Source organism: Lissotriton vulgaris, chromosome 7 (genome assembly GCF_964263255.1).
Source record: "Lissotriton vulgaris chromosome 7, aLisVul1.2, whole genome shotgun sequence".
NCBI classification, from domain to species: Eukaryota; Metazoa; Chordata; class Amphibia; order Caudata; family Salamandridae; genus Lissotriton; species Lissotriton vulgaris.
Window position 1 is genome coordinate 323125634 of NC_141695.1, and position 23987 is coordinate 323149620.

General features: G+C 48.1%; 1 protein-coding gene across 2 annotated transcripts in view; it reads left to right on the forward strand.

Moving 5' to 3' along the window:
• Positions 1-23987, forward strand: part of LOC147701481 (carnitine O-palmitoyltransferase 1, liver isoform-like) — a 459588-nt gene that overhangs the window by 332744 nt on the left and 102857 nt on the right. For both annotated transcript variants that reach the window (XM_086930153.1, XM_086930154.1), the window contains exon 11: positions 6386-6550. In XM_086930153.1, coding sequence (XP_086786279.1) covers positions 6386-6550 — 165 coding nt within the window. The remainder of the gene's footprint in view (positions 1-6385; positions 6551-23987) is intronic.

Sequence of the window (23987 nt, forward strand, 5' to 3'; positions counted from 1 at the left end):
CATTGTCTAGAACACGAGGAAATAACTCTTCACATCATTCATCTCAAGTTAATATTTCTGAGTGTCAGATAGTTTTTCCCTCTTCTCCATGGGAGTTTTGTTCATATTGCAATCAACTGCAAAGCTGCTTTGTTTTACCTAAACAGGTAGGGATGGGCATTGACTCACTTTTTATCAGCTGGAAATTTAGCTACTTGCCAAGTTCGTAAGAACAGAATTCTTGGCTATGTTCCGCCTTGAATTAATAAAAAAGACCTGGACTTTTCACCACAGATGTCTTAGTGTTCTCTGTTTAGGATTATGGGGAGGTTTTGGGGATATGGTCTTACACTAGTGTTGTAAGAAATGTTGTATGCCTCTCCTTCTACTGTAGGTGCAGCAAGTGACTGCAGGCATCAGAATTGGGATACTTGGGTGTGTGCATTGACTGTGCACCATCTCTGTGAGGTACGCAATCAGTGCACCGCCTGATGGCCTCTTTACTTCTGCGTCTGTAATATGGCACGGTGTTAACGATTCACTCATTTGCACTGAGTCACGCACCCTTGCAAAAGAGGTCATGCACTCTCGGGATAAATCCAGTGCGCATTTAGTGCTGGTGTGAGCCATATTTCAGTAGAGGCTGCCCAGTTGTCTGTGACCTCTTCTGTAAGTGCCTGGGGGTGGAAAACATAAGTGGACACACTGTTGTGCCCTAGCGGCATCATCATCATCGTCAGCCCCGATTCCAGCATTGTCCATTGCCCGGTTGCAGGCTCTGGAGCCGACAAGTGCAAGACACCACATCAGCTGAGCCAGTGCCTTATTATTTTGATAAACATGGACTTGGGGGCAAATGGGATGGGCCAGAGGACCCTTATGGTTACCAGTACTCTGTAGAAGAAGTTGAGGACAACTGGTATGAGGAATTTACATATGCCGGTAGTTTGAATACCTCCCCAAACACCGGGTTGGTCTCTCCCCCTACCTTGGCTGCAGAGCAGGTTGCCTCGTTTGCTATTGTGGTGAGGAGGGCGGCTCAGGTCTTCAACCTTCGGCTAACCTCAATGACAGTCCAGACTAACATCTTGACAGAAGTGCTTCACCCCGAAGTTGCCCCATACAAGTCTTTAGTCCCTTTTCGTGAAGCACTTATTGATGTCCCTCCTGGGGTCTGTTCCAGGCCCTGCACAGGGACTCCTGTGAATAAGGCAATTGGCTGCCATCTCTCTGCTCCAGGGATCTTAATACCCTAATTCAGCACCCAAGTTAACCCTTGTGCATTCATTTCCACTACACTGAATCAATGAGGCTGGGCAACTTCAATAAGAGGGTTTTCTCTTCTGCCAGCCGAGCATTGCGGTTAGTGAACTCTGCATGCCCGTCGGGCTAATATGTCCACACAATCTGGGATTCCGTTACGGAAGTGCTACTAATGGTCTCTTAATTGGGCTGAGCCATACTGTCACAAGCAATTGCAGATGGCAGAGATGCACCAAAGTTCAGCATCTGATGTGTTCTAACCAACTCGCTGGGTAGAGCAATTTCATAATTTGTGGCATTGTGACACCATGCCTGCTAAGTAACACTGGCTTTATAGGGGATGTCCAGGCTTCTCTCATGGACATGCTCTTGGATGGCACTCATCACTTTTGAAATAAGACAGAGCGTTTTAAGGACTGTAGGGCTACGGCCAAGTCTTTTGGTTTTTCCATGGTCCCTCGTCAACCCCATTTAGCCTTTTCCTTCTTTTGTGGCCACAGGAGTAGCTTCCAACCGCGTCTATACACACCCAACCACTCCGGCCAGCAAACTGCACAATCTTTTCCTGGCAGAGGATGCGATTCCCACAGACATGGGGCAGGCAGCCAGAGGTCGAGCCAGTCCACCAACCCCTAACAGCTGCATCCTCCAAATCCCCTTAGTATGCCCTCCGACCTTCATGGGCTTTCCGTACGGGGGCAGGTTACACCTTCACCTGCACAACTGGAGGAGCTCTGGGTTTTGCAGCTTGTCCAAAGGGGCTACTCCCTCCCCTTTGTGACTACCCCTAACCGCCCCACCTACTTATGACAAGCTGACAGAGGATCACCTCTAATTGCTCCGTCAGGAGGTGTTAGCTCTCTTTGTAAAGAGAGCTATAGAGAAGGTGCCGACATCAGAAGTAGTTTGTGGTTGCTATTCCCCCTACTTTCTGGTGCCTAAGAATGATAGAGGCCTTAATCCTAATCTAGACCTGCACCTTCTCAATGTCTTCCTGAAAAAGGAGACATTCAAAATGCTCACGCTAATGTCCTGTCTACCCCGAACCCAGGAGACTGGATGGTATTGCTGGACTTACAGGACGCTTATTTCCCCATCCCCCTTCTGCCTGCCCACAGGCATTACCTGTGATTCGCGGTTGGCCAAGAGCACTTTCAGCATGCTGAGCTCCCCGTCAGCCTTACCAGAGCCAGAGTGTTTCGGCCTCTATCCTGGGTTCCTATGAGACTTACTCTGATGCTTTTGGGACTCAAGGCCTCCTGCATCCTTCTTGTAACACATGCTGTTTGGCATATAAGGGCTCTGTAGTGGGACCAGAAATTCCAGTGGACACAACATCAGAAAAATCTCTATGGTTTGATCCAGATCTCTGAGGGAATTGCAAAAGACCTGCAGTAGTGGCGAACTACCCGGGATTGAGTCAGTGGCAGACCCCTCTCCCTTTCCCAACCAGAGGTGGCTATAATGACAGAGGGGTCACTTCTGGGGTGGGGTAGCCATCTGGGAGAGGTGGAGATCAGAGGACTCTGGTCTCCGATGGAATCCAGAAACCACATCAACCAGTTGGAGCTCTGATTGTTCCGGCTGGCATTGAAGACCTTTCTTCCTTTAATCATGAAAAGTCTGTAATAGGTGGTCACCGCTATGTGGTGCTGCAACAAATCAGGGCGGGGTAGGGTTGTGGGTCCTTTGTCAAGAGGCACTGTGCCTCTGTAACTAGCTGGAACTTCAGGCCATATCCCGGGTGGTTCAACCCCTGGTGGACTCTCGGAGCACCAGGGCAGACAGACTCTGCCATCCCTGCCTAGCGGATCACAAATGGCGTCTCCATCTGAAGGTGGTGCAAGGTCTCTTTCAAGAAAGGGAAGGGACTTGCTTGGATCTGTTCACCTCCATCAAGAACGCGCTATGTCAGCAGTTTTACGCGCTGGAGTTTCCAAGGCTGCTGTTCTTGCTTGGAAACCCTTTTTGTCTCAAGTGAAGCTCAGGCCTCCCGCATGCCTTTCCACCAATACCACTCCTGCAAGAGTTCTCAAGAAGATCAAGAACAACTGGGCCCAAGTCATTCTTGTGACTCCGGATTGGGCACAGAGAGCTGTTGAGCATGAGCACGGATCCTCCAATCAGGCTGCTTCTTTGCGAGGATCTTCACCGCAACAGGTCATGTTTCTGCACCTGAACCTGAAAACGCTTCGCCTTCATGCATGGAGATTGAGCGGCCCCGTTGACAACTTTTAACCTACTGCCTCTAGTCAGCAATGTTATCTTGGCAGACAATTCAGAAAAGGGGGTGGTGATGAACAGAGTGTCTGAATTAAGCAAACCACTCTTACCCAGTCCAAAGATCAGGGCTTGATCCCTCACCATTATTTATCTCACTGCACCATCCCAGCTCAGAACCTGGCTATATGCAAATCAGTCTGTCCCTGGCCCAGTGCATCATGGGAACAGGGTAGACTAAACTACCAAGCCAATTCTTCACCAGAAAGGAGACAAGCTACCGGGGACCGGTTTCTGGCATTTCAGCCGTCGTCGGCCCGGCTTGCTTGAATCCTGATGGTGCAGTGAGAAAGGGACTCGTGTCTGAGTATACCCTGTCACACCTATAGTGGTCATAAACGATTCAGAAAAGGGGGTGGTGATGAACAGAGTGTCTGAATTAAGCAGACCACTCTTACCCAGTCCAAAGATCAGGGCTTGAACCATCACCGTTACTTATCTCACTGCACCATCCCAGCTCAGAACCTGGCTATATGCAAATCAGTCTGTCCCTGGCCCAGTGCATCCTGGGAACAGGGCAGACTAAACTACCAAGCCAATTCTTCACCAGAAAGGAGACAAGCTACCGGGGACCGGTTTCTGGCATTTCAGCCGTCGTCGGCCCAGCTTGCTTGAATCCTGATGGTGCAGTGAGAAAAGGACTCATGTCTGAGTATACCCTGCCACACCTTGGCAGACAGGCGTCCCTCCACCAAGATGGTATACGTCTGCCATTGGAGTAAGTTTGTGGCATGGTGTACAGATAAACAAGTTGACCCTCCATCTGCACCCCTTTACCAGGTTCTTTTGTTTAGTTCTTTTGTCAATGTAGGTCTATTACTTGTTTATTGGACTCTGGAACTTTGACTTGGATTACCTCCCAACATTGACAAGAAAAGTTACCATAATTCTAATCTAAACTATGCTAGTATTTTTGTATGAATACCGGTTCCTTGGTAACGCTGTTTGATGCATAGTCGCTGATTTCACCTTTCTATACTTTCTGCCCTGAGGAAGCCCTTCAATGAGCAAAACGCATTGGCTTTGTGTATGTATGTTTCAAAAGAGCACTAATAAAAAAGAAAAAGGACCTACTCGTCTTATCATGCTTTATGGTTTTTGCTCTGTGAATGTCTTCTGTTTAACTCTGAACACATACTCTGCTTTGTTGCATCTCATTTCATATCTAAAGATCTTTTTATGTATTTTCAATTGGTAGCTAGCCATTCGATGTGGGCATATTTTGTATTTACTACAGCATCAAGGTCCCTAGCTGCCAGCGTTTGTTCAAAAAGCAGCTGCTGCGTAACTTGCAGAGTACCTGTCCTGGGTATCTGTCATGCAGCAACGTGGGCTTGCCTGCACGCGTTTACAAAGCACTACTGCTTGGACAATCCGGTCTGGCGAGACAGACATTTTGCACGTTTGGTCCTATGGATTTCCTAGTCTAATTTGTGTTGCACCCCCACATCCGGAGAGGTAATGCTTGGCTATCTTTTCTAAGATAAGGAATCTCCGGCTAGAAGCCTCTATAAGATGAACAAGTCACTTACCTTCGGTAACGCCTTATCTGGTAGAAACACTGTCTAGTCGCAAATTCCTTATCGACCCACCATTCTCCCTGCTCTGCGTGCAGATTTCAGAGTAAGGGTTGTTTCCCTTTTAAGCGCCCTAGTTTAACGCACCAGTGGTCAGTGTTCTTTTGTATTCGTGCTTTTGGTGTGGAAAGTTGCATAAAGAAACAGGTTAGTGCACCTGGGCAGCGTCTAAATAGGCACCACACACGTCCCTTCCATCAGGGACGGAGCCGATGGCAGTACGAGGAGCCAAATTGCACTACCTACTGGAACGCAGGGGTACTGCTCACGAAAAGTACCGGATCCAGTCTTATGCCTGGGGATTATTCTAAGGTGAGAAATCTGCAGCTAGATAGTCGCTACCAGATAAGTAATTACCAGAGGTAAGTAACTTGTTCATCTGGCTCCTAATAAACTAGCCTGGGCATGCCAGAGAGTCTCAGAGTATGTAAGTAGTGCTGTTTTCTGTAATGCCAGGAATGGATCCACTGAAACCCATATAGGACAATTGGGCTAAGTTCTGGTACTTTTAATCTAATATATGAAATTGTCTAATGCTATGCCATTTAAGGAGGGATTGTGACATCTGGTCTTAGTTGGATTACAGACCATAAACTTTAGTGTGTTTATCTCCAGCCCCCTTTTATGGCAAACATTTGCGAAGCTATCCAGGGCATGTTGGATACCCATGGGTGATTTTGACTATAGAAGAGTATTGTCAGCAAACATTAATGCCACCACCTCTTATGTACAAAATAAACAGTAATGGCGTAGGTTGATGGCTTAATTAACATTAATTTTTCTATCCGACATCAAGCTTCACAATGCGCCTGAAAGGTTGAGACCTCGGTGCTCCACTTGGGCTCAAAGTGGCCTGCGTTAAGCTATTGTTTGCATTACATGAACACCATGGTTTCCTTGTATATTATGTTATGTTATTTGTATTTGGAACATGCACACCTCACCCCAAAGAGTATCCTAGCACAAATGACACTTGGTGCTTACAAACAGAAAACATCAGCATTGGGAGACCACGTAAGATAATATGTGCCTTCCAATATGTTGAAGAGGCACCATCTCTGTGGTAGATTGATCCCAACAGTTTTTTCCACCAACAAAGCTAGCTGAGGCCCCGTCTTCAGTAACAAAGCAATCCTCCATGATGTGTGGGAACTGTGATGTGGGGAATGTCAACAGGTTATGCCAGAGCCAGCAAAGTGTCTGCTTTATAAGCGCCCTTATGCCTGCTATCTTACCATTTTTTCTCATTTCCAAGTTTTCATTCCACTTGTCCCTCTCTCTTGCAGTGCCAGGATGAAATAAACTGCTCACTGGATGTGGCGAAGGCACTGGCAGATGACGTGGATTTCCATGTTTTCCCATTTAACGACTTTGGCAAAGGACAAATTAAGAAGTGCAAGACCAGCCCAGATGCATTCATTCAGATTGCTCTGCAGCTGGCACATTACAGGGTAAGAGTCTCTCTTGATTTTTGGCCTTCGGTTTTCCTAGTCTTGATTCTCTGTATCACTAGACGTTTTCTTATTTGAGTTCACTTACAGTATTTTTATGGTTAGCTTTTGTTTTTAAAGATTCATATTTGTTTGCCCTCTTTTTCATAGCTATTTCTCTAGTATGTTATCCTTACTCCCGTTTGTCTAACCATCATTATGGTTTCTGATTTGTGTCAATCTATAGAGTTTCTGAAATGTTTTTCATTTGTTTCTGAAAACTTCCGTTTGATACCTTTTGCTTTTATTTTGGGTACATTTTAAGTTTTGTTTGACTCTAGAGTTATGGTTCAAGCTCGGAATATCATTTTTTACCTCTACAGTTTTTGTTTCTTCTTCAATTTTGCTTTTTGTAATCACAACGTGTGTATCCCTTTGCCTGTGTTTAGTTATTTCTTTTCTGTTTCTTCTGTTTCACCCTTTCTACGATTGCTGATCCATGTTCTCTAGCATCAGCTTGTCTCCCGAGTTTCTTATTCATATCCCCTTGCTTTTTTCATCTGTGGTTTGTCATATTGTCTTGAAATCGCTCAGGCCTTGGAGATCCATCAACTAGAATCCTAAAGGATCTCTAGTGAGCAGACAATAAGCCCTATCAGCTATAACCTTGCTTCCAACTTACAATCAGTCAATGAGACCAGAACTGGGTTTGGAGATTCAGAAGTTTCCCTGAATTTGATGAATTATTTATTGACAGTCTTTGAGTATTCACACTGGTTCTAATCCATTCGACAACACTCACATGCTTCCACCATCAGGAAAGACACCATCAATGAAGCTAACACTGTTGAAGCATTTTTAAGAGCTACGTCAATGAAGAAATCATCAGTTACTCCAGTATTGGAACTTTGATAGATTCACATGCCTGAATCATTCCCCGTCGTGGAGACGGTAGTCTCCGGTACATAAAAAAGCAATGCTTAGTGGTATAGCAAACTGAAAAGAGGCCTAGGCCCATTTTCCTTTTGCAACCCATAGCCTTTATGTAAAAATGCCCAAACTTTTCCCTGAACCAATCAGAGCTCCTCACCCTCTAGAACACTCCTGAGAGAACCTTTTGCTCCTCAGATTTTCTACCGCAGGGTGTGCTAGGGAGTCTCCTTTGAGCTCTGCTCAAACTCTTCAATCATACTCTTTTTGACTGGGATTTGAGTTCTCTCTTTTTCAATTTTTTTCCATATTTGAAGTTCCTTATTCTACTTCCATGGCTGACCAGAAGAACAAGCATTTACAATGCAATGGTTTTGCCTTTGTTAAAGTTAGAGCTATTGGCATTGCTCTTGACATTATTTTTATTTATGTTTTTTTAACATAAATAAATGGCATTGTCATTTACAATGCCACTAGCTTTATCTCTCGCAAATGACACACACAAACACACAGAGCCACCCCCACACACACACAGAGCCCCCCACACACACAGAGCCCCCCCACACACACAGCCACACAGAGCCCCCCCACACACACAGCCACACAAAGCTTCCTACACACACAGCCACACAAAGCTTCCCACACACACAGCCACACAAAGCTTCCCACACACACAGCCACACAGAGCCCTCCACACACACCCACACAGCATACGCAGGCAACAGGGGCACACGGAGGCACAAGCAGGCAACAGGGGCACACGGAGGCACAAGCAGGCAACAGGGCCACACGGAGGCACAAGCAGGCAACAGGGGCACACGGAGGCACAAGCAGGCAACAGGGGCACGAAAACGGAGGCACAAGCAGGCAACAGGGGCACGAAAACGGAGGCACAAGCAGGCAACAGGGGCACACGGAGGCACAAGCAGGCAACAGGGGCACACAGAGGCACAAGCAGGCAACAGGGGCACACAGAGGCACAAGCAGGCAACAGGGGCACACAGAGGCACAAGCAGGCAACAGGGGCACACGGAGGTACAAGCAGGCAACAGGGGCACACGGAGGCACACGCAGGCAACAGGGGCACAAGATTACTGGTGGCTGACATTATTTCATGAAGTCGACCCATCACTTGTTTTGCTTTCCTTAAACAGAACAGGGTAGGAATCGAGTTCCTGCAGGAAACGCATTAAAATGCACATGGAGTATTCCAAGCTAGCAGAGAAATGGGGTGGACAGTGATATTATTCTGTGTCTTCTACCGTCAACAGAGGGGTGGCTATCTATTTGTTCTAGAAGTGATAAACATGGACCAGGAAGATTACTTCTGATGAGCAAGAGCCCTATGAAACGGACAAGCAATGGTAACTGTGTAATGACGGGTAAAATGGATATCCTCAATGATACCCACAAGAACATGGTCGGAGAGTATGGCGAAGCCGAAGCATACTTGCTCTTGCAATGATGCAGTGCTGTTCTACATGACGCCGCGTATTAACACACATTACGTGCAGTAGCAGTGATGGCAAAGTGTCATGTTTGTCAACCAGGACACAGTTTCGTTTCGCCATCATGTTTTTAAAATAGTTTAAAACTGAGAGTGTGTTAGGCTAAAAAGTTGGAGCTGGCTGAAGTTGTACAGCACTACTTAAAAAACAAAGTATGGTATTGCTGGCAGGTTTGCCGCAGTGTTTTGCAGGGCCAGTGTGTGCACTGGGTTTGGTTGTGCTGTGAAGTGCGAACCACTGCAATGGTTTCCGTAGAGTTCTGTCAGCCTCCTACCTGTGCCCGGACTGTGGCTCTCCTCCCCGGGCTCTCCCCGCCGCGGGCACTCGTGAGGCTGTACCAGGTCACCCACACGCCGAGGAGCACGCCCCCCACCACGGGGGCTTTCGGCCACAGAACTCTCCGGCTCCCTGTTCTTCCAAGGGTAGAGCCGAACAAGCGGGCAACCCGGCCCACACATACTCTCCAGCCTGCAGCTGCCATCTTCACGGAAGTACCGGCGATCTCGCGAGAGAGAAAGCGACAGTTGGTGATACCTCTCAGCTCGGGACAGGGTCGGCCCAGCTCCTCACCCGCCCCAAGCTCTGAACACTGTCGGACTGCGCGGACCGGCACAGGACGAGGCGACTGCGACGAAGCACTAGAACCTAGGAAACAGCTACCCCTTTTGGCCTTTCCGTGTTCAAACTGTTTAGGTAATTCTGCTTTAAACTTTCCCGGCTTTCAGTGGAAGAGTTCAGAATGCCACACCTACTTGGCGCGCCACACCTCCCAGTGTTTCACCACATGGACCTGCTGAAATCCACAAGCCTAACATTATATCTCCGTATAAATGCAACACTCGCCGCACACTTTCACAACAAATGCAACACTCTGCTAACAACTACCTCCCCAACCGGGTACTGTCCGAAAATACTCCTCAGTGCCCCACAACTACCTATAAAGGGCTCTATAAATACTTCAAAAGGACTAAATTAATAGCGGTTACTGTGCTACTCGCAAATACAGGCAGGGTGAATATCACCACAAGAACATGGTCGGAGAGTATGGCGAAGCCGAAGCATACTTGCTCTTGCAATGATGCAGTGCTGTTCTACATGACGCCGCGTATTAACACACATTACATGCAGTAGCAGTGATGGCAAAGTGTCATGTTTGAGAGCGAGGCAGCGGTAGGGGGGCGGGAACTGGGAGCTGAGGCAGCGGTAGGGGGGTGGGAACGGGGCCGGGGAGACACAGAGAGCGAGGCAGCGGTAGGGGGGCGGGAACTGGGAGCCGAGGCAGCGGTAGGGGGGCGGGAACGGGGCCGGGGAGACACGGAGAGCGAGGCAGCGGGAGGGGGGCGGGAACGGGGTCCGGAGACACGGAGAGCGGGAGAGGGGGTGGGAACGGGCATCTATGTCAGTCGGCCGAGCTCCGGTGTACTGCCCTCTGTCTTGAAGAGCCACACCCTACACTAACCTTAATCGTACACGCCATAAAGATATTTCTCTCTGGGGTGCTGTGTTTGTACAGCCTTTAAGCTCGCTGGCCTTCCTGTGCGCTCTGGGTCCCCTCCCGCCGGGCTGCAGTCAGCTCCCTAGCTCTACAGATCCCGCCTGTATCTCACCATCTTGACTCTGTTGCAGTGTGTTGCCTCTTCCTGGAATGCAGCGCTTTTCCGGCTGCGCGAGACCTTTCTACGGGTGCCGACGTCACAGTGCTACACCAGGCAACAAAGCAAACGAGAGAAGGCGTGCAGCGGACATCCCCTTCTGCCTAAAGCTGCCATCGGGCGCTGCGGGGTGAGGCGGACCTGATCCCAGGACTCGTGGAGGGGGCGCCGAGTGCCGTCAATGGCGGACCAGATTCGGGGGCGTTCTCGGCTTTTGGCTGATGTAGCGTGACGTCGCCAAAAGCCAAAAATTCTCGGGAACGCCCCCGAATCTGGTCCGAGATTGACGGACAGAGCCCTCTCCCAATGGCTAGCCTCCATTTATGGAGCTAGCCAATGGGAGGAGGGGGCGTATACCCGACTGCACACACAACTCATAAGGTTTTTTGGCGCATGCGCACTACGTGCGCATCGCCAGTCAAAACCTAAAAAAAAGGATTATTTAGAGCTTGTGCCCCCTGCTCTAAAAAAAGGCTTTATACAGATGACCCTCATAAAGACTGCATATACTGCCTCTATCCAGACCATCAGGCAAAGGATTGTAAGGTATGTCTAACCTTCTCAAATAAGACCTTGGGAGATCGTGAGGGAAGACTACTACTCTGGCTTCAGAAGGTTAAATCCAGAAAGGAGATCCTCTCAAGTGAGAGTGAGGAGGAGTCATCTTAATCCAGGAGATCTCAAAAAAGGAGCAGATCTCCTCAGACTCATACCTCAGGTAAGAGACCTGAGAAGGCCCCAAAAAAGACCATTTCAGGAGACAGTCCCTCAAAATCTCCTTCAGACAAAACTAAGGAGAAGAAGAGTTATCCAGTATTGGGGTATCTTTTATAGATTCACATGCCTGCATCATTCCCCGTCCCCGAGGCGGGAGTCCCACGGTACATAAAAAAGCAGTGTCAAAAGTAAATTATAGTAGTAGGCCCTAAATACATGCCTGAGGCCTAGATTGTAGTAGCCTATCTACCTCATTATGCTGAAAAGACCCAAGTCTTGTCACAGCCAATCAGCTGTCAGCACCCTCTAGAACCCTCTCTGCAGAGCCAGTTCTCCTCAGATTTTCACCGCACGTCGTGTCGAAGGGAGTCTCCCTGAGTGCCTACTCAGTTTTTCCTTTAGGATGTCAGACAAGAAGGCCTTGTTCAGACCTTGCAGGACATGCGACAAAAAGAGAGTCCATGTTGATGATCAACATAAGGACTGTATATATTGCCTCTAATCTACTCATGAGGCCCAAAATTGTAAGATTTGCCGAACCTTCCCTTCCAAAACCTTAAGGGATAGGGAGGCTAGAGTCTTGTTATGGCTCAAATCTTCTAAAGCTGATGAGGATGATGGAGCTTCTACATCAAGCAAAAGGGCAAGATCTCAGGAGAGTACATCAAGTGTGGGGAGAAAACAATTGAAAACCTCCCACTCCACTCCTGGTAGTACTCAAAGATCTCCTTCAGCTTCTTCAGGACCTTCTGCTCCTAAAGAGTCTAAGAAGCATAAAACCGTGAGTAAAAGCTGCTTGGTCTCTTCAGCTTTCTCTATCACTACAATATCATCCTCGGGTCCTTCGTCGACGGCTACCGTGTTTACTACTGCTATCACCTCTCCAATCCTGTCAACTAGGATTTCCATAGTCACTATAAAGACCATTGTCGACGAGAACCTCGCCGTCGAAGCATTCGTCAAAGAGAACACCGTCGACGACATCTTCCTCGTCGATGATACCATCATCTATGGCGTCGACGACGACTGCCCCGTCGACGAAGTCAAGCCTGTCGACGACGAGGCCGTCGACGGCGATCCCGTCGAGGACGATCCCGTCGACGTAGAGTTCTCCATCGACGACGATGCCTCCGTCGGCGTCAAGTCCGTCGACGATGCCTCCGTCAACAACGCCATCGACGGCGAAAAAGAGTTCAGGGACGGATGTACCATCCACAGCACTGGCATCTATACCAGCAATGCTTATTTTTGCAACACCTATTGCATCCAAGAGTTTCCAGCTCCGATCTTTCCAGAGGCAGGAATACTCGGATATTTCACCACTTACACCTTCTCACCTCTTGGACACTTATGATCAGGACGAAGAAGGAGACTATGAGGATGATGAAAATGAAGGAGCTTTCAGAGTAGCCCGCCACCCTTCTGACTTGATTATAAAATGTCAAGATGACGATGAGGAGGATTACGTTCAACATTACTATCAAGAGGACATCATGGTTCCTCACCATGCAAGTTATCCAAGAGCAGCAGATACAAGCCATCTGCCTCCTACTCTCATTCAAGACCTGCAGGCCATGCTAGCTGATTACAGACAGCGATTTCCCCCGCAACAGGTCATTTCTCCGCCTGTTTCTGCAGGAGGAACAGACCCTGTGCCCCTGTGCCTCAGCCTTAACCTTCAGCGCCCAGGTCTCCAATCACGGACCAGCCTGCACCACCTCCTCGCACCCCTGATACGTCCTCGGACGAAGAGGTAGACGAATGAGAGCTTCCTGAGAATCCTCCTTCTGACCCGTGGGATTCATATGTTATTCCATTACCATCTCCGCCAACTCCACAACCATCTGACTCTCCACAGTGGAACAATCTGATTTTTGCCTACATGATTTTAAAGAAGACACTAGAAATATTTCTAGAGCGATTCCGATAATTGATTACATCTGGAGGGAAGGCATAAAGATCATGAGGAATCTTGCTTCTGTACCAGCCGTACTGCCAAGGATTGAAAAGAAGTATTGAGCTCCATTTGACAGTCCATCTTGCCTTGTGGGTCACCCGAGGCCAGATTCGGTTATTTCTCAAGCGGCACAACAGAGGTCAAAGAATCCAGCTGCACCCATCACTACTCCTCCGGATAAGGAGAGACGTCGCCTTGACCTTATCGGGAAGAAGTTCTCTACCATGGCGGCCGCCTCTATCCGAGCAGCTAATTCATTGGCGATCATAGGGCGCTATGATCGCCAAATGTGGTCAGATATGACAGCCTTCATTAATTTGATCCCAGAAGACAACAGAGCAGGAGCTCAATAAATGTTAACAGAAGGAGAACGTGCAGCATCGGAAACGATTGACTGCGCCCTGGATATTGCCAACACAAATTTCAGGCAATTGGCTGGAGCGGTCCTCCTCAGGCGTCCAGGTTGGCTTAAAGCTACCACTTTCAGACCAGAAGTTCAGCTAAAGATCTTAGACATTGCCTATGACGGCGATTCTTTTTTTGGTAATACATTGACGAGGCCCTCCAAGCGATCAAGACGGACACTGATACCGCTAGGTCGTTAGGTTTCCTGCAATTCAAACGAGGTTCTTACAGAGGCGCTAGAGGACGTGGCTACTCTTCTAGAGGAAGTTACCATCAGCAGGGCAGACAGTACCAATCCCACTACCGTCAGCACTATAACTCATCTTACCGTCAATCAAACACGGTTGGTTTCTCTCGCCAAGGGGGCCGCAGACGCTCCGTATCAAGGGCGAGATACTCACAAGAACAAGTGAGTTCAACCGGGCGCCATCCGCATCTTTTTCCCTCCCTGTGGGCGCGAAAATATCTGTATTCCATCGACCGTGGCAGAAAATTACCTCAGTGGGTGTTAGATCTGGTACAACATGGACACACCCTGGAAATCGTTACCAAACCGCCAACTGGTCCGCCCGAGGGACCCCCTCCCCCTCGTCTTCACTTATTAGTCAAGGAGGTCGAACAATGCTCCTCAAGAATGCCATAGAAAAAGTTCAGCTTCAACAGAGAGGACAAGGGTTCTACTCCTGTTTTTTCCTTATAAAAAAGAAATCAGGGGAATGGCGGCCAATTTTAGATCTGCGCAGCCTCAACAAATTCCTCAAGAAGCAGGGCTTTCGCGTGGTCACTCTTTCAGAAATTCTAAACTGTCTGAAAGAAGGAGATTTTCTAGCTTCCTTAGACATGGAGGACGCATACTCCCACATCCCCATGCACCCCAAACATCGCAAATATCTCCGATTCAATGTGGACGGCGCCCATTATCAGTTCAAAGTACTACCGTTCGGCCTCAAATCGGCACCAATAATATTCACAAAGTGCCTGGCTCCGGTTGCAGCAACGCTGCGCTCTTGGGGAATCCAAGTTTTCCCGTACTTGGACGATTGGTTACTCAAGGTCCCTTCAATAAACAGTGTGCAAGGCGCCATGGCAAGCTGTTGTGCTCTCTTTGCTTCCCTGGGTCTGACTGTAAATCTAGGCAAATCCCAACTACAACCAAGACAAGTCCTGCCTTCCTTAGGTGCACGTCTGGACACAATACAATGCAAAGTGTTCCTATCACAGGAGAGACAACTACGTTTGCAAAAATTGGCAATTCAAATCTCAAAAAGAAAGTCACTTTCGGTCCGACTGTTTGCTTCCCTCTTGGGAATGTGTTCATCAGCCATAAATCTCATCCCATTGGCACGCCTCAAGGAAGAGCTGCATCATCAATGGAAGCAAGCAACAGGTTCCTTCGAGGGCATGATCATGGTCACTCCGCGCATGGTAAAAGCTCTGCGGTGGTGGTCACAGTTGCACAATCTGAAGCAAGGACTTTCATTCATGCAGACGCCTCCAGACTTCATACTTCCAAGCGATGCGTCCATGGAGGGATGGAGAGGCCATCTCCAAGAACTGCAATTTCCAGGCAGATGGACTCAAGATTACAGATAGCGTCACATCAACAGTCTGGAGCTGAGGGCCATCTTCCTTTCTTTACAAGTTTTTCTCCCCAGAATAGCGGGATCTTCGGTGTTGGTACGAACCGACAATACCACTAGCATGTTCTATGTGAACAAACAGGGAGGAACAAGATCTATGATGCTGTCCCAGGAAGCTCAAGTGTTGTGGGACTGGGTTACAATTCACAACATAACTCTCAGAGCAGAGCATGTCACAGACCTCCAGAATACACAAGCGGACAAGCTAAGCAGATCCCTGTCAGATTGCCACGAGTGGGAGTTAGATCAAACTCAACTGCACAAAGTTTTCCAGACTTCGGCCAAACCACAGTTGGATTTGTTTGCGACACAACAGAACAAAAAATGCCGACTTTACGCCAGCAGGTATCCTCAACAGGGATCAAGGGGGAATGCCCTGTCTATTCGATGGTCAGGTATTTAAGCTTACGCTTTTCCCCTGATTCCGTTGATACCAAGAGTGTTACGCAAAATGAAGTTCGAGAGTTGCCGATTGTTACTAATTGCTCCAAGATGACCACGCCAGTATTGGTTTCAGGAGCTCATGTTGTTAACTCAGGATCATCAAATTCGCCTCCTTCCGTCTCCAACACTACTGTCACGGAACGAGGGACAGGTTCTTCATCCAGATCCTCAATCTCTGAAATTGCACGCATGGCTCCTGATTTCTTAGAGTTTGAGCACCTTCAAATTCCACAAGACTGAAGGGATATTTTAAGGAAATCTAGAGCTCAAAGTACTTTGAAAACTTACAGGCTAAAATGGAAAAGGTTCTGCTCCTGGTGTGTATCCAACAATGTCCACCCGATTAATGCACCGGCAGAAGAGGTTCTTCCTTAACTGCTACACTTAGCTCGCTCTGGCCTCTCCTTTTCATCAATAAAGATTCACTTGGCGGCCATGTTCATATTCAGGAAGGTGTCTAACGTTCCTTCACTATGTTCGTCATCTCTAATCAAACAGTTCATGAGAGGACTTTTCCGAGCTTATCCTCCGATTCGGCATCCCCCACCGGAGTGGGAACTCTATACAGTTCTTTCTCAGCTTATGAAGCATCCATTCGAACCTATCCATAAGTCCGAGACCAAATACCTCACATGGAAAGTTGCCTTACTTCTAGCTTTGACATCAGCTAGAAGAGTGAGTGAGATATAAGCATTCACCATTCAAGAACCCTTCCTACATTTTTCACAGGATTGCGTCACTTTCAGAACGAACCCTTTATTTATAACCAAGGTTCCATCTCAATTCCATTTAAATGAACCTGTCCGACTAAAAGTCTTCTTTCCAAATCCGGCTATGCCAGCAGAAAGAACACTACATTCCTTAGACATCAAACGCTGTCTGAAGTTCTACTTACAGAGGACAAAGAACTTCAGAAAATCTGATCAACTGTTCGTAGCTTATGGACAGACCACGTTGGGAACAGTTGTCACCAAGGCTAAAATTTCCAGATGGATAGCTTCAGCAATCCAATTCTGCCATACCAAATCTAACAGACTACTGACAAGAAATTTCAGGGCGCATTCTATGAGGGCTGTAGCGGCATCTACAGCTTTATTCGCAGGGGTGAAGCTCAAGGACATCTGTCGTGCTGCAACATGAAACATTTCCACACATTCATCAGACACTACTGCCTGCAATCGATGAGCCGGCGAGATGCAGCAGTTGGACAAGCAGTCTTACAACACCTGTTAGTTTAAAGAAAGCCCCAGGTAACATATACTTGACTTGATGTTTTCATTTATGTTCTTTTGTAAATGTCGTAATTTTAATGTGATTGCAAACATGTTTATATGATTTATTTGCTCTATATCTTTAAAATGCATTTATAAGCTTTTATTCATATTTGCTGTGATAATAAGAGGTGGAGCATCTGTTAAGTGATTAATGATGGTTTAATGGGAGTGTTTTCAGTACAAGTCTCACTGGTTAGAGGCGGCAGACCCGAGAGCAGAGGATGGCCCGGGACCAGGGTTCGATTCCCGGCGCGGCAGGTTTCTGGACCAGGGTCAGCGGACTCGATAATTCTCTCGCCTCGGTGCCCACTCTGATTAGCGATCACACTCGGCAACTCTGGGCATTAGCTTGCCTCATCTTCACTAACGGCCCCACCAGACCGCCGGGGATGCCTGGTCTCACCCTGGAGATACCCATTAAGGGACCATCTCTCAGGGAAGCCAGGAAGGGTTTCGCAGCGGTCGAAGCGCCTTGGGACCCTACGGGTAAGTAGTGCGCTATATAAATGCCAATACATTTACATTTACTCACCATCCGCAAGCGACTATTACCTGGTTTACTGCTTGCTATTCTGATTCAGGCATGTGAATCTATGAAAGATACCCCAATACTGGATAAGAAAACAAGTTACTTGCCTGTAACTTCAGTTATCCAGTATTGGTATCTTTCATAGATTCACATGCACCCACCCTCCTCCCCGGAGAGTCAGTTCTCTAGAATTGGGATACTTATTCCCCACTTGTGCTAACGAAAATCTGAGGAGAACTGGTTCTGCAGAGAGGGGTCTAGAGGGTGCTGACAGCTGATTGGCTGTGACAAAGACTTGGGTCTTTTAAGCATAATGAGGTAGATAGGCTACTACAATTTAGGCCTCAGGCCTGTATTTAGGGCCTACTACTATAATTTACTTTTGGCACTGCTTTTTTTATGTACCGTGGGACTCCCGCCTCGGCGACGGGGAATGATTCAGGCATGTGAATCTATGAAAGATACCAATACTGGATAACTGAAGTTACAGGTAAGTAACTTGTTTTCTTCTGCTTCAGAGGCGAAACAAGTGAAGAAAGCTACCTCAGAGCCTTCAAAGTCTCCCCCCAGAGTCAAAATTACCATCAAGAAATCATCCTCTACACCTTCTGAGGAGAATGAGAAAAAATCTGTGTCGTCGACGAGGAAAATCACATCATCGTCGACGAAGACGGCGTTGACGAAATCTGAGGTAAAGGCTATATCTAAGGCTGTATCGCCATCAGCACTTCCAGCGTCGACGCCGGTGTCGATGACGAGTCAGACTACGGTGGCACTGACGACGACCATGACTACACTCGCATTGTCGACGGGATCGACGACGACCACGGGACCGTCGACGACGACGGTGACTACAAGGTCGACGGTAGTGTTGCCGATTATGATTTCGTCGACGGGCTCGTCGACGAGGGAAAAAACCCTGGAAAAGCGTTTTTGGCCTGGAAAAGAACAATTACGCCGGAAATTACGTCTCCAAGTAAGCTGTCGCCTTTAGTTCCATCTCACCTTCTAGAGGAAGAAGATTCAGAGGACGAAGATGATGGTGTTCCTTTTGGATATGCTAGTAGCCCATCAAATCTAAGGTAAAATACCAGGAAGACTCGCAGGATGAGTATGAAGAATTTCAGAATCATCCTCAACAACACCACCACCAGGAACAACGCGAGGAGATGACAAGTGTACCATCTTCATTATTAAAGGATCTTCAATTCATGATTAGGGATTATAAGAAAAGATATCCTGCACCTCAGGCCTCTAAGGAAATTCCTGAGATTATCCTCGACCACACTCTGTACCAGGTACGGCAGTGCGTAGGTGGGAGATCTTGCCAGAACCTCTCCCTAAATCTCCGCCACCAAGAGCTCAACAGGATCCTGACACTACTGATGATGCTCAGAAAGAGGGGGAGATTACGGATCCTAGTAAGGAGTGGGAAGATTACCTCATTCCTTCACTTTCGTCTCCATCACCAAAACCTGTAGCTTCCCCACCAGAGGACATTGGTGGTTTTGAAGTCGAGGAACCGTCTGCTCCGATTACGGCGCTGCCAAACAGAGAGGGAAGGAATCTGGACAATGCGGGTAAAATATTCTCCTCGATGTCCGCTCTGCTAGTGAGGGCTGTGAATGCCCTGGCCATCCTAGGAAGATACGATAGGCAAATGTGGTGCGACCTGTCACCATATATTGACCGTGTGCCAGAAGCGGAGAGGCAAAAAGCCTGGAAGATTCTTCAAGAAGGGGAGAGGACTTCGGCGGAAGTCATAGATTCCGCTATGGATATAGCGACAACGGCTTTCAGGTCTCTAGGAGGAGCAGTAGTGCTGCGCAGACAAGGATGGCTGAGAGCAACAGCTTTTAGACCAGAGGTCCAGAATAAAATCTTGGATCTTCCTTTCAACGGGGAAGACTTGTTTAGCAAGCATGTGGATGACACGCTTCAAAGTATCAAAAAAGATACTGATACTGCTAAAGCTTTGGACACTCTACAATATAGAAAAGATCATTTTCGAGGCTCTAAGGGTAGGGGTCAACCATCTTACAGAGGAGGATATCAGCAAGGGAGATATTCCTCTTATACCACCTCTTCTCAGCCCTACCGTCAGCAGTATACACAGCGACAATCTGGAGGTTATACCAAATGCACTCCAAAAGGAAGAGAAGGTCGTCAGGGGAAAGACAACGCCCGACGACAAAGACAACCTTCAAGTTCCGGCTACACCGATTCTACTGGGATCATATGTTCCCCTGAGAGAAAAGGTTGCTCTCTTTCTTCAAAATTAGCAGGAAATAACAATGGACCAGTGGGTCCTCAACATTATTCAATTCGGCCACACTCTAGAATTTTTACAAACACCCCCTTGTACGCCACCGATGCATCACAAGGTCAACCATTTGCATTATATCCAGAAGGAGATTCTGACAATGCTCCGAAAGGGAGCAATAGCACCGGTGCTGAACTCCCAAAGAGGAAAGGGATTTTATTCCTGATTCTTTTTAGTCAGAAAAAACATCCTCAAATGGCGTCCTATTCTGGATCTCAGATCACTGAACACCTATCTCAAGAAGCAATCTTTCAGGATGGTTTCTCTTCAGGACATCCTTCTACTATTGAACCCGGGGGATCATATGACTACCTTAGACCTTCAGGATGCGTACTTTCATGTCCCCATCCATCCTTCCCACAGGCAGTACCTTTGGTTCATGATAGCAGGAGAACATTACCAATTCAAGGTACTGCCATTTGGCCTGAAATCAGCCCCAAGAGTGTTCACAAAATGCCTGGCTCCAGTGGCGGCTGTCGTAAGGAAACAGAAACATCAAGTTTTTCCTTACCTAGACGACTGGTTAGTCAAGGCACCATTGGAAGCACTAGCCAGAGCGTCAAAAAGGGCTTGCATAGATTTGTTCATTGCGGGGGCGTAGGTTATAGTTCTCTCAGGTAACTATAACTGCTCATTTCTGTAGTTTTGTACAAGTGAAAGCTAAACCGAATTATGACATCCTACTTTGTTTTTTTTTCAGTAAATATGTGTGTGTGTGTGTTCGGCAAGTGCCGAAACGCATCGTCTGTCCCTGTGTAATCGCATTAATGGTGCTATGGAAAACTATATACAACTTGGAAATTCTAACCCAGCGGTGCTGCTTGATTTATACTGCATCGAGAGAAATTAGAAGCAGTAGAACAACTATGAATATATATATATTATCCAGTATTAGGGGTGTCTTTCATAGATTCACATGCCTGAATCATTCCCCGTCGTCGAGACGGGAGCCTCCGGTAAATAAAAAAGTAATGTCCATAGACATACATAGAGAAAAAGGGTCTAAGGGCCTCCCCTTAGTAGCCTTTCCTTGTCCTTATGTAAAAAGGACCAAACTCTCACAGTCAGCCAATCAGCTCCGACCTCCCTCTAGAACCTTCCTGGGAGGAGCCTCAGTCCCTCAGATTTTCTACCGCACGTTGTGCTAGGGAGTCTCCAGCCTGAGCTCTCCTCAGGATTCTTCAAAATTCATCAAACTTTCTTGAAAGTGTTCTCTAAACCCTCAACTCTTCAAAGAAGACTTCACTACACTGTCTTGGCAGTAAGTGTGTTCTTTCAACTGCTTTTTTCCATGTCTGACTCGAAGAAGAAAGCCCTGTTCAGGGCATGCTCTTCCTGTAGCAAGAAGAGGATTCATGTGGATGATCAGCACGACCTGTGCTTGTATTGCCTTTACCCGGACCATGTCTCAGACAAATGCAAGATCTGTAGGTCTTTTCCTAAAAAGACTGTGAGAGACAGGGAAGGTCGCCTTCTTATATGGCTGGACAGGCTTAAGGACAGAGACCACCTGGACTCCTCCGTGAGTAGTGCTTCCAGGGCATCAGCAGTCTCTCAAAAGAGGCCTAGGGTATCTTCCCCGGGCCCCTCAGACACTCCTCCTGCGAAGACTCACAAAAAGTTTTCAGAGGCAAGATCTGCGACATCTTCAGTGTCTGCTATGGAGGATAAAACCTTTAATAAACCTGCTCCGTCCTCTAGACAAGCCCAGAGGACTACCTCAGTCACGACCACAGTGTCTACCACATCGGCTTCGTCGCCTTCAGCGTCGACGACGACGACTATGTCCTCCTCATCTTCAGGTAGACCTGTTTCTTCAATTATTAGCCTAAAATCATCATCGACGACAAAGACCTTGTCGACGACGAAGACTACACCATCGACGACGCCATCGTCGACGAACCCATCGTCGAAGCAGTTATCCAACATCCCACCGTCGACAACCAAGGTGTCGACGAGAGAATCGACGACGAGGACGTCGTCTACGAAAGCACCGTCGACGAAGACGTCGACGACGACTTCACAGTCGTCGACAACCAAGAACCCATCATCGACTCCACCGTCGACGAGGACCTCGTCGACGACTCCGTCGGCAAGGGGCTCGTCAGCGACGGCTCCGTCGACGAAGACTCCATCGACCAGGGACTCGACGACGACACCGTCGACGAAGACTCCGTCGACGAGGGACTCGACGACGACACCGTCGACGGAGGGCTCGTCGTCGAAGGGGACAATGCCAGAGTCATGGAAACAATCGAAACTGGTGGAAGTATCGACCCTCATGCTACCGCCGTCGACGGTTCCCTCGACGACGACAGGCTCTGTTGTGCAGTCTACAAAGCCTACTAAACCACAAATTACACCAGAAACGACGTCTCCAAGCAAAGTGGAGAAGCAACCACCTCAGGAAATCTTCCAAAGCGAAGAATCCGAAGAGGATGACCACCTGGATCCCGCAACTTCGGTCTCGGACCTGCACATTAAATGCCAAAGCACTGACGAGGAGCAGGACGACTTCACCTATCAGGAGCACTCTATCCATACTAGTGTCCGCACGGAAGTCACCCCCATGATATGCTTGCCTGCAACCCTTGTTGATGACTTAAGGTTCCTTGTACAGGATTACAAGCAACGCTTTCCAGAGTCAAACAGAGGCGGTCATACCCCTAACGTTCATGCGCCTCAGGACAAGGGGGATCAGTCACCTAACATCCAAGCTCAGGTGTCCGCCCCGAAACAATCTCAGCATCACCCTCAAACCCACCATGACGTACAACCTCAGGTGGTGGTCTCTTCGGACGATGATGAGGAGGAGGAGGAACTAGAGGACGGGGAGGTCCAGGAGGTACACGCTGACCACTCGGACCAGGATCACTCTGACCACGATGAAGAGGATGAATATGTTGCGTCATCCCCCGCTTCACCACAACCGCGTCATGCGGACTCCCCACCTGTGGACATTGCCGGCTTCCACAAGCTTGTGGAGAGAGCAGCGAAAAGATTCCATATGACGGTGGAATCGACAGAAATGGACGGTTTCTTACTGGATTTTAAGGAGCAGACTCACAAATCAGCAAAAACTATTCCAATTATTGAATTTCTGTGGGAACAAGGAAAGAAATTAATGCTAACACCTGCTTCTGTACAGGCGGTTGTTCCACGCCTAGACAAGAAATACAGAGCACCACTTACGGCAGCGGCTTGCCTCAATGGTCACCCCAAACCAGACTCAGTGGTGACACAGGCAGCCCAGAAACACTCCCGCAATCCTTCCTCACCACTGTCCGCCCCCCCGGACAAGGAGGGCAGGAAACTTGACACGATTGGGAAACGTTTCTCATCCACATCGGCCATGACCATCAAGGTAGCAAACTCCATTGCCTTGTTGGGGCGTTACAATCGCCAGCTCTGGGAGGACATCGCCTCTTATGTACAGGAACTGCCTGACGCAGTCCAGGGTGAGGTGAAGGCGCTACTAATGGAAGGTCAGTCTTCAGCAGCGGAACTGATTGACTGTGCTATCGACGCAGCCATGACAGGCTTCCGTCAACTGGCGGGGGCTGCTGTCCTACGACGCCAAGGATGGCTAAGAGCGACATCATTCCGCCAGGAAGTACAATCGAAGGTGCTGGACATGCCCTTCGACGGACAACACCTTTTTGGAGAAAAAATCGACGAGGCACTGCAGGCCATTAAAAAGGACACGGACACGGCAAGGGCACTGGGTACTCTGCAGTCCAGAAACCAGTCCTTTCGGGGCAACAGAGCAAGAGGTCAGTCCTCCTATCGAGGCTCCTATCAGAACAGGTCCTCGTTTTCATACAATCACAAAGGCCAATACCAAAACAAACAGCAACAAGGCCGCCAATCTTCGTTCGGAAGATCTAGCTACAGAGGTAAAAATAACAAGAGGGGGCGCTGGCGGCCGCCAGTGACCGATTACTCCAGCCAGTCCAACCACCCTCTCCATCCTTTCAAATTGGAGGAAAGCTGACCCATTTCCTCACCAATTGGCAATACCTCACCACGGACCGGTGGGTTCTTCAAATTATTCAATTCGGCCATTCTCTCGAATTCAC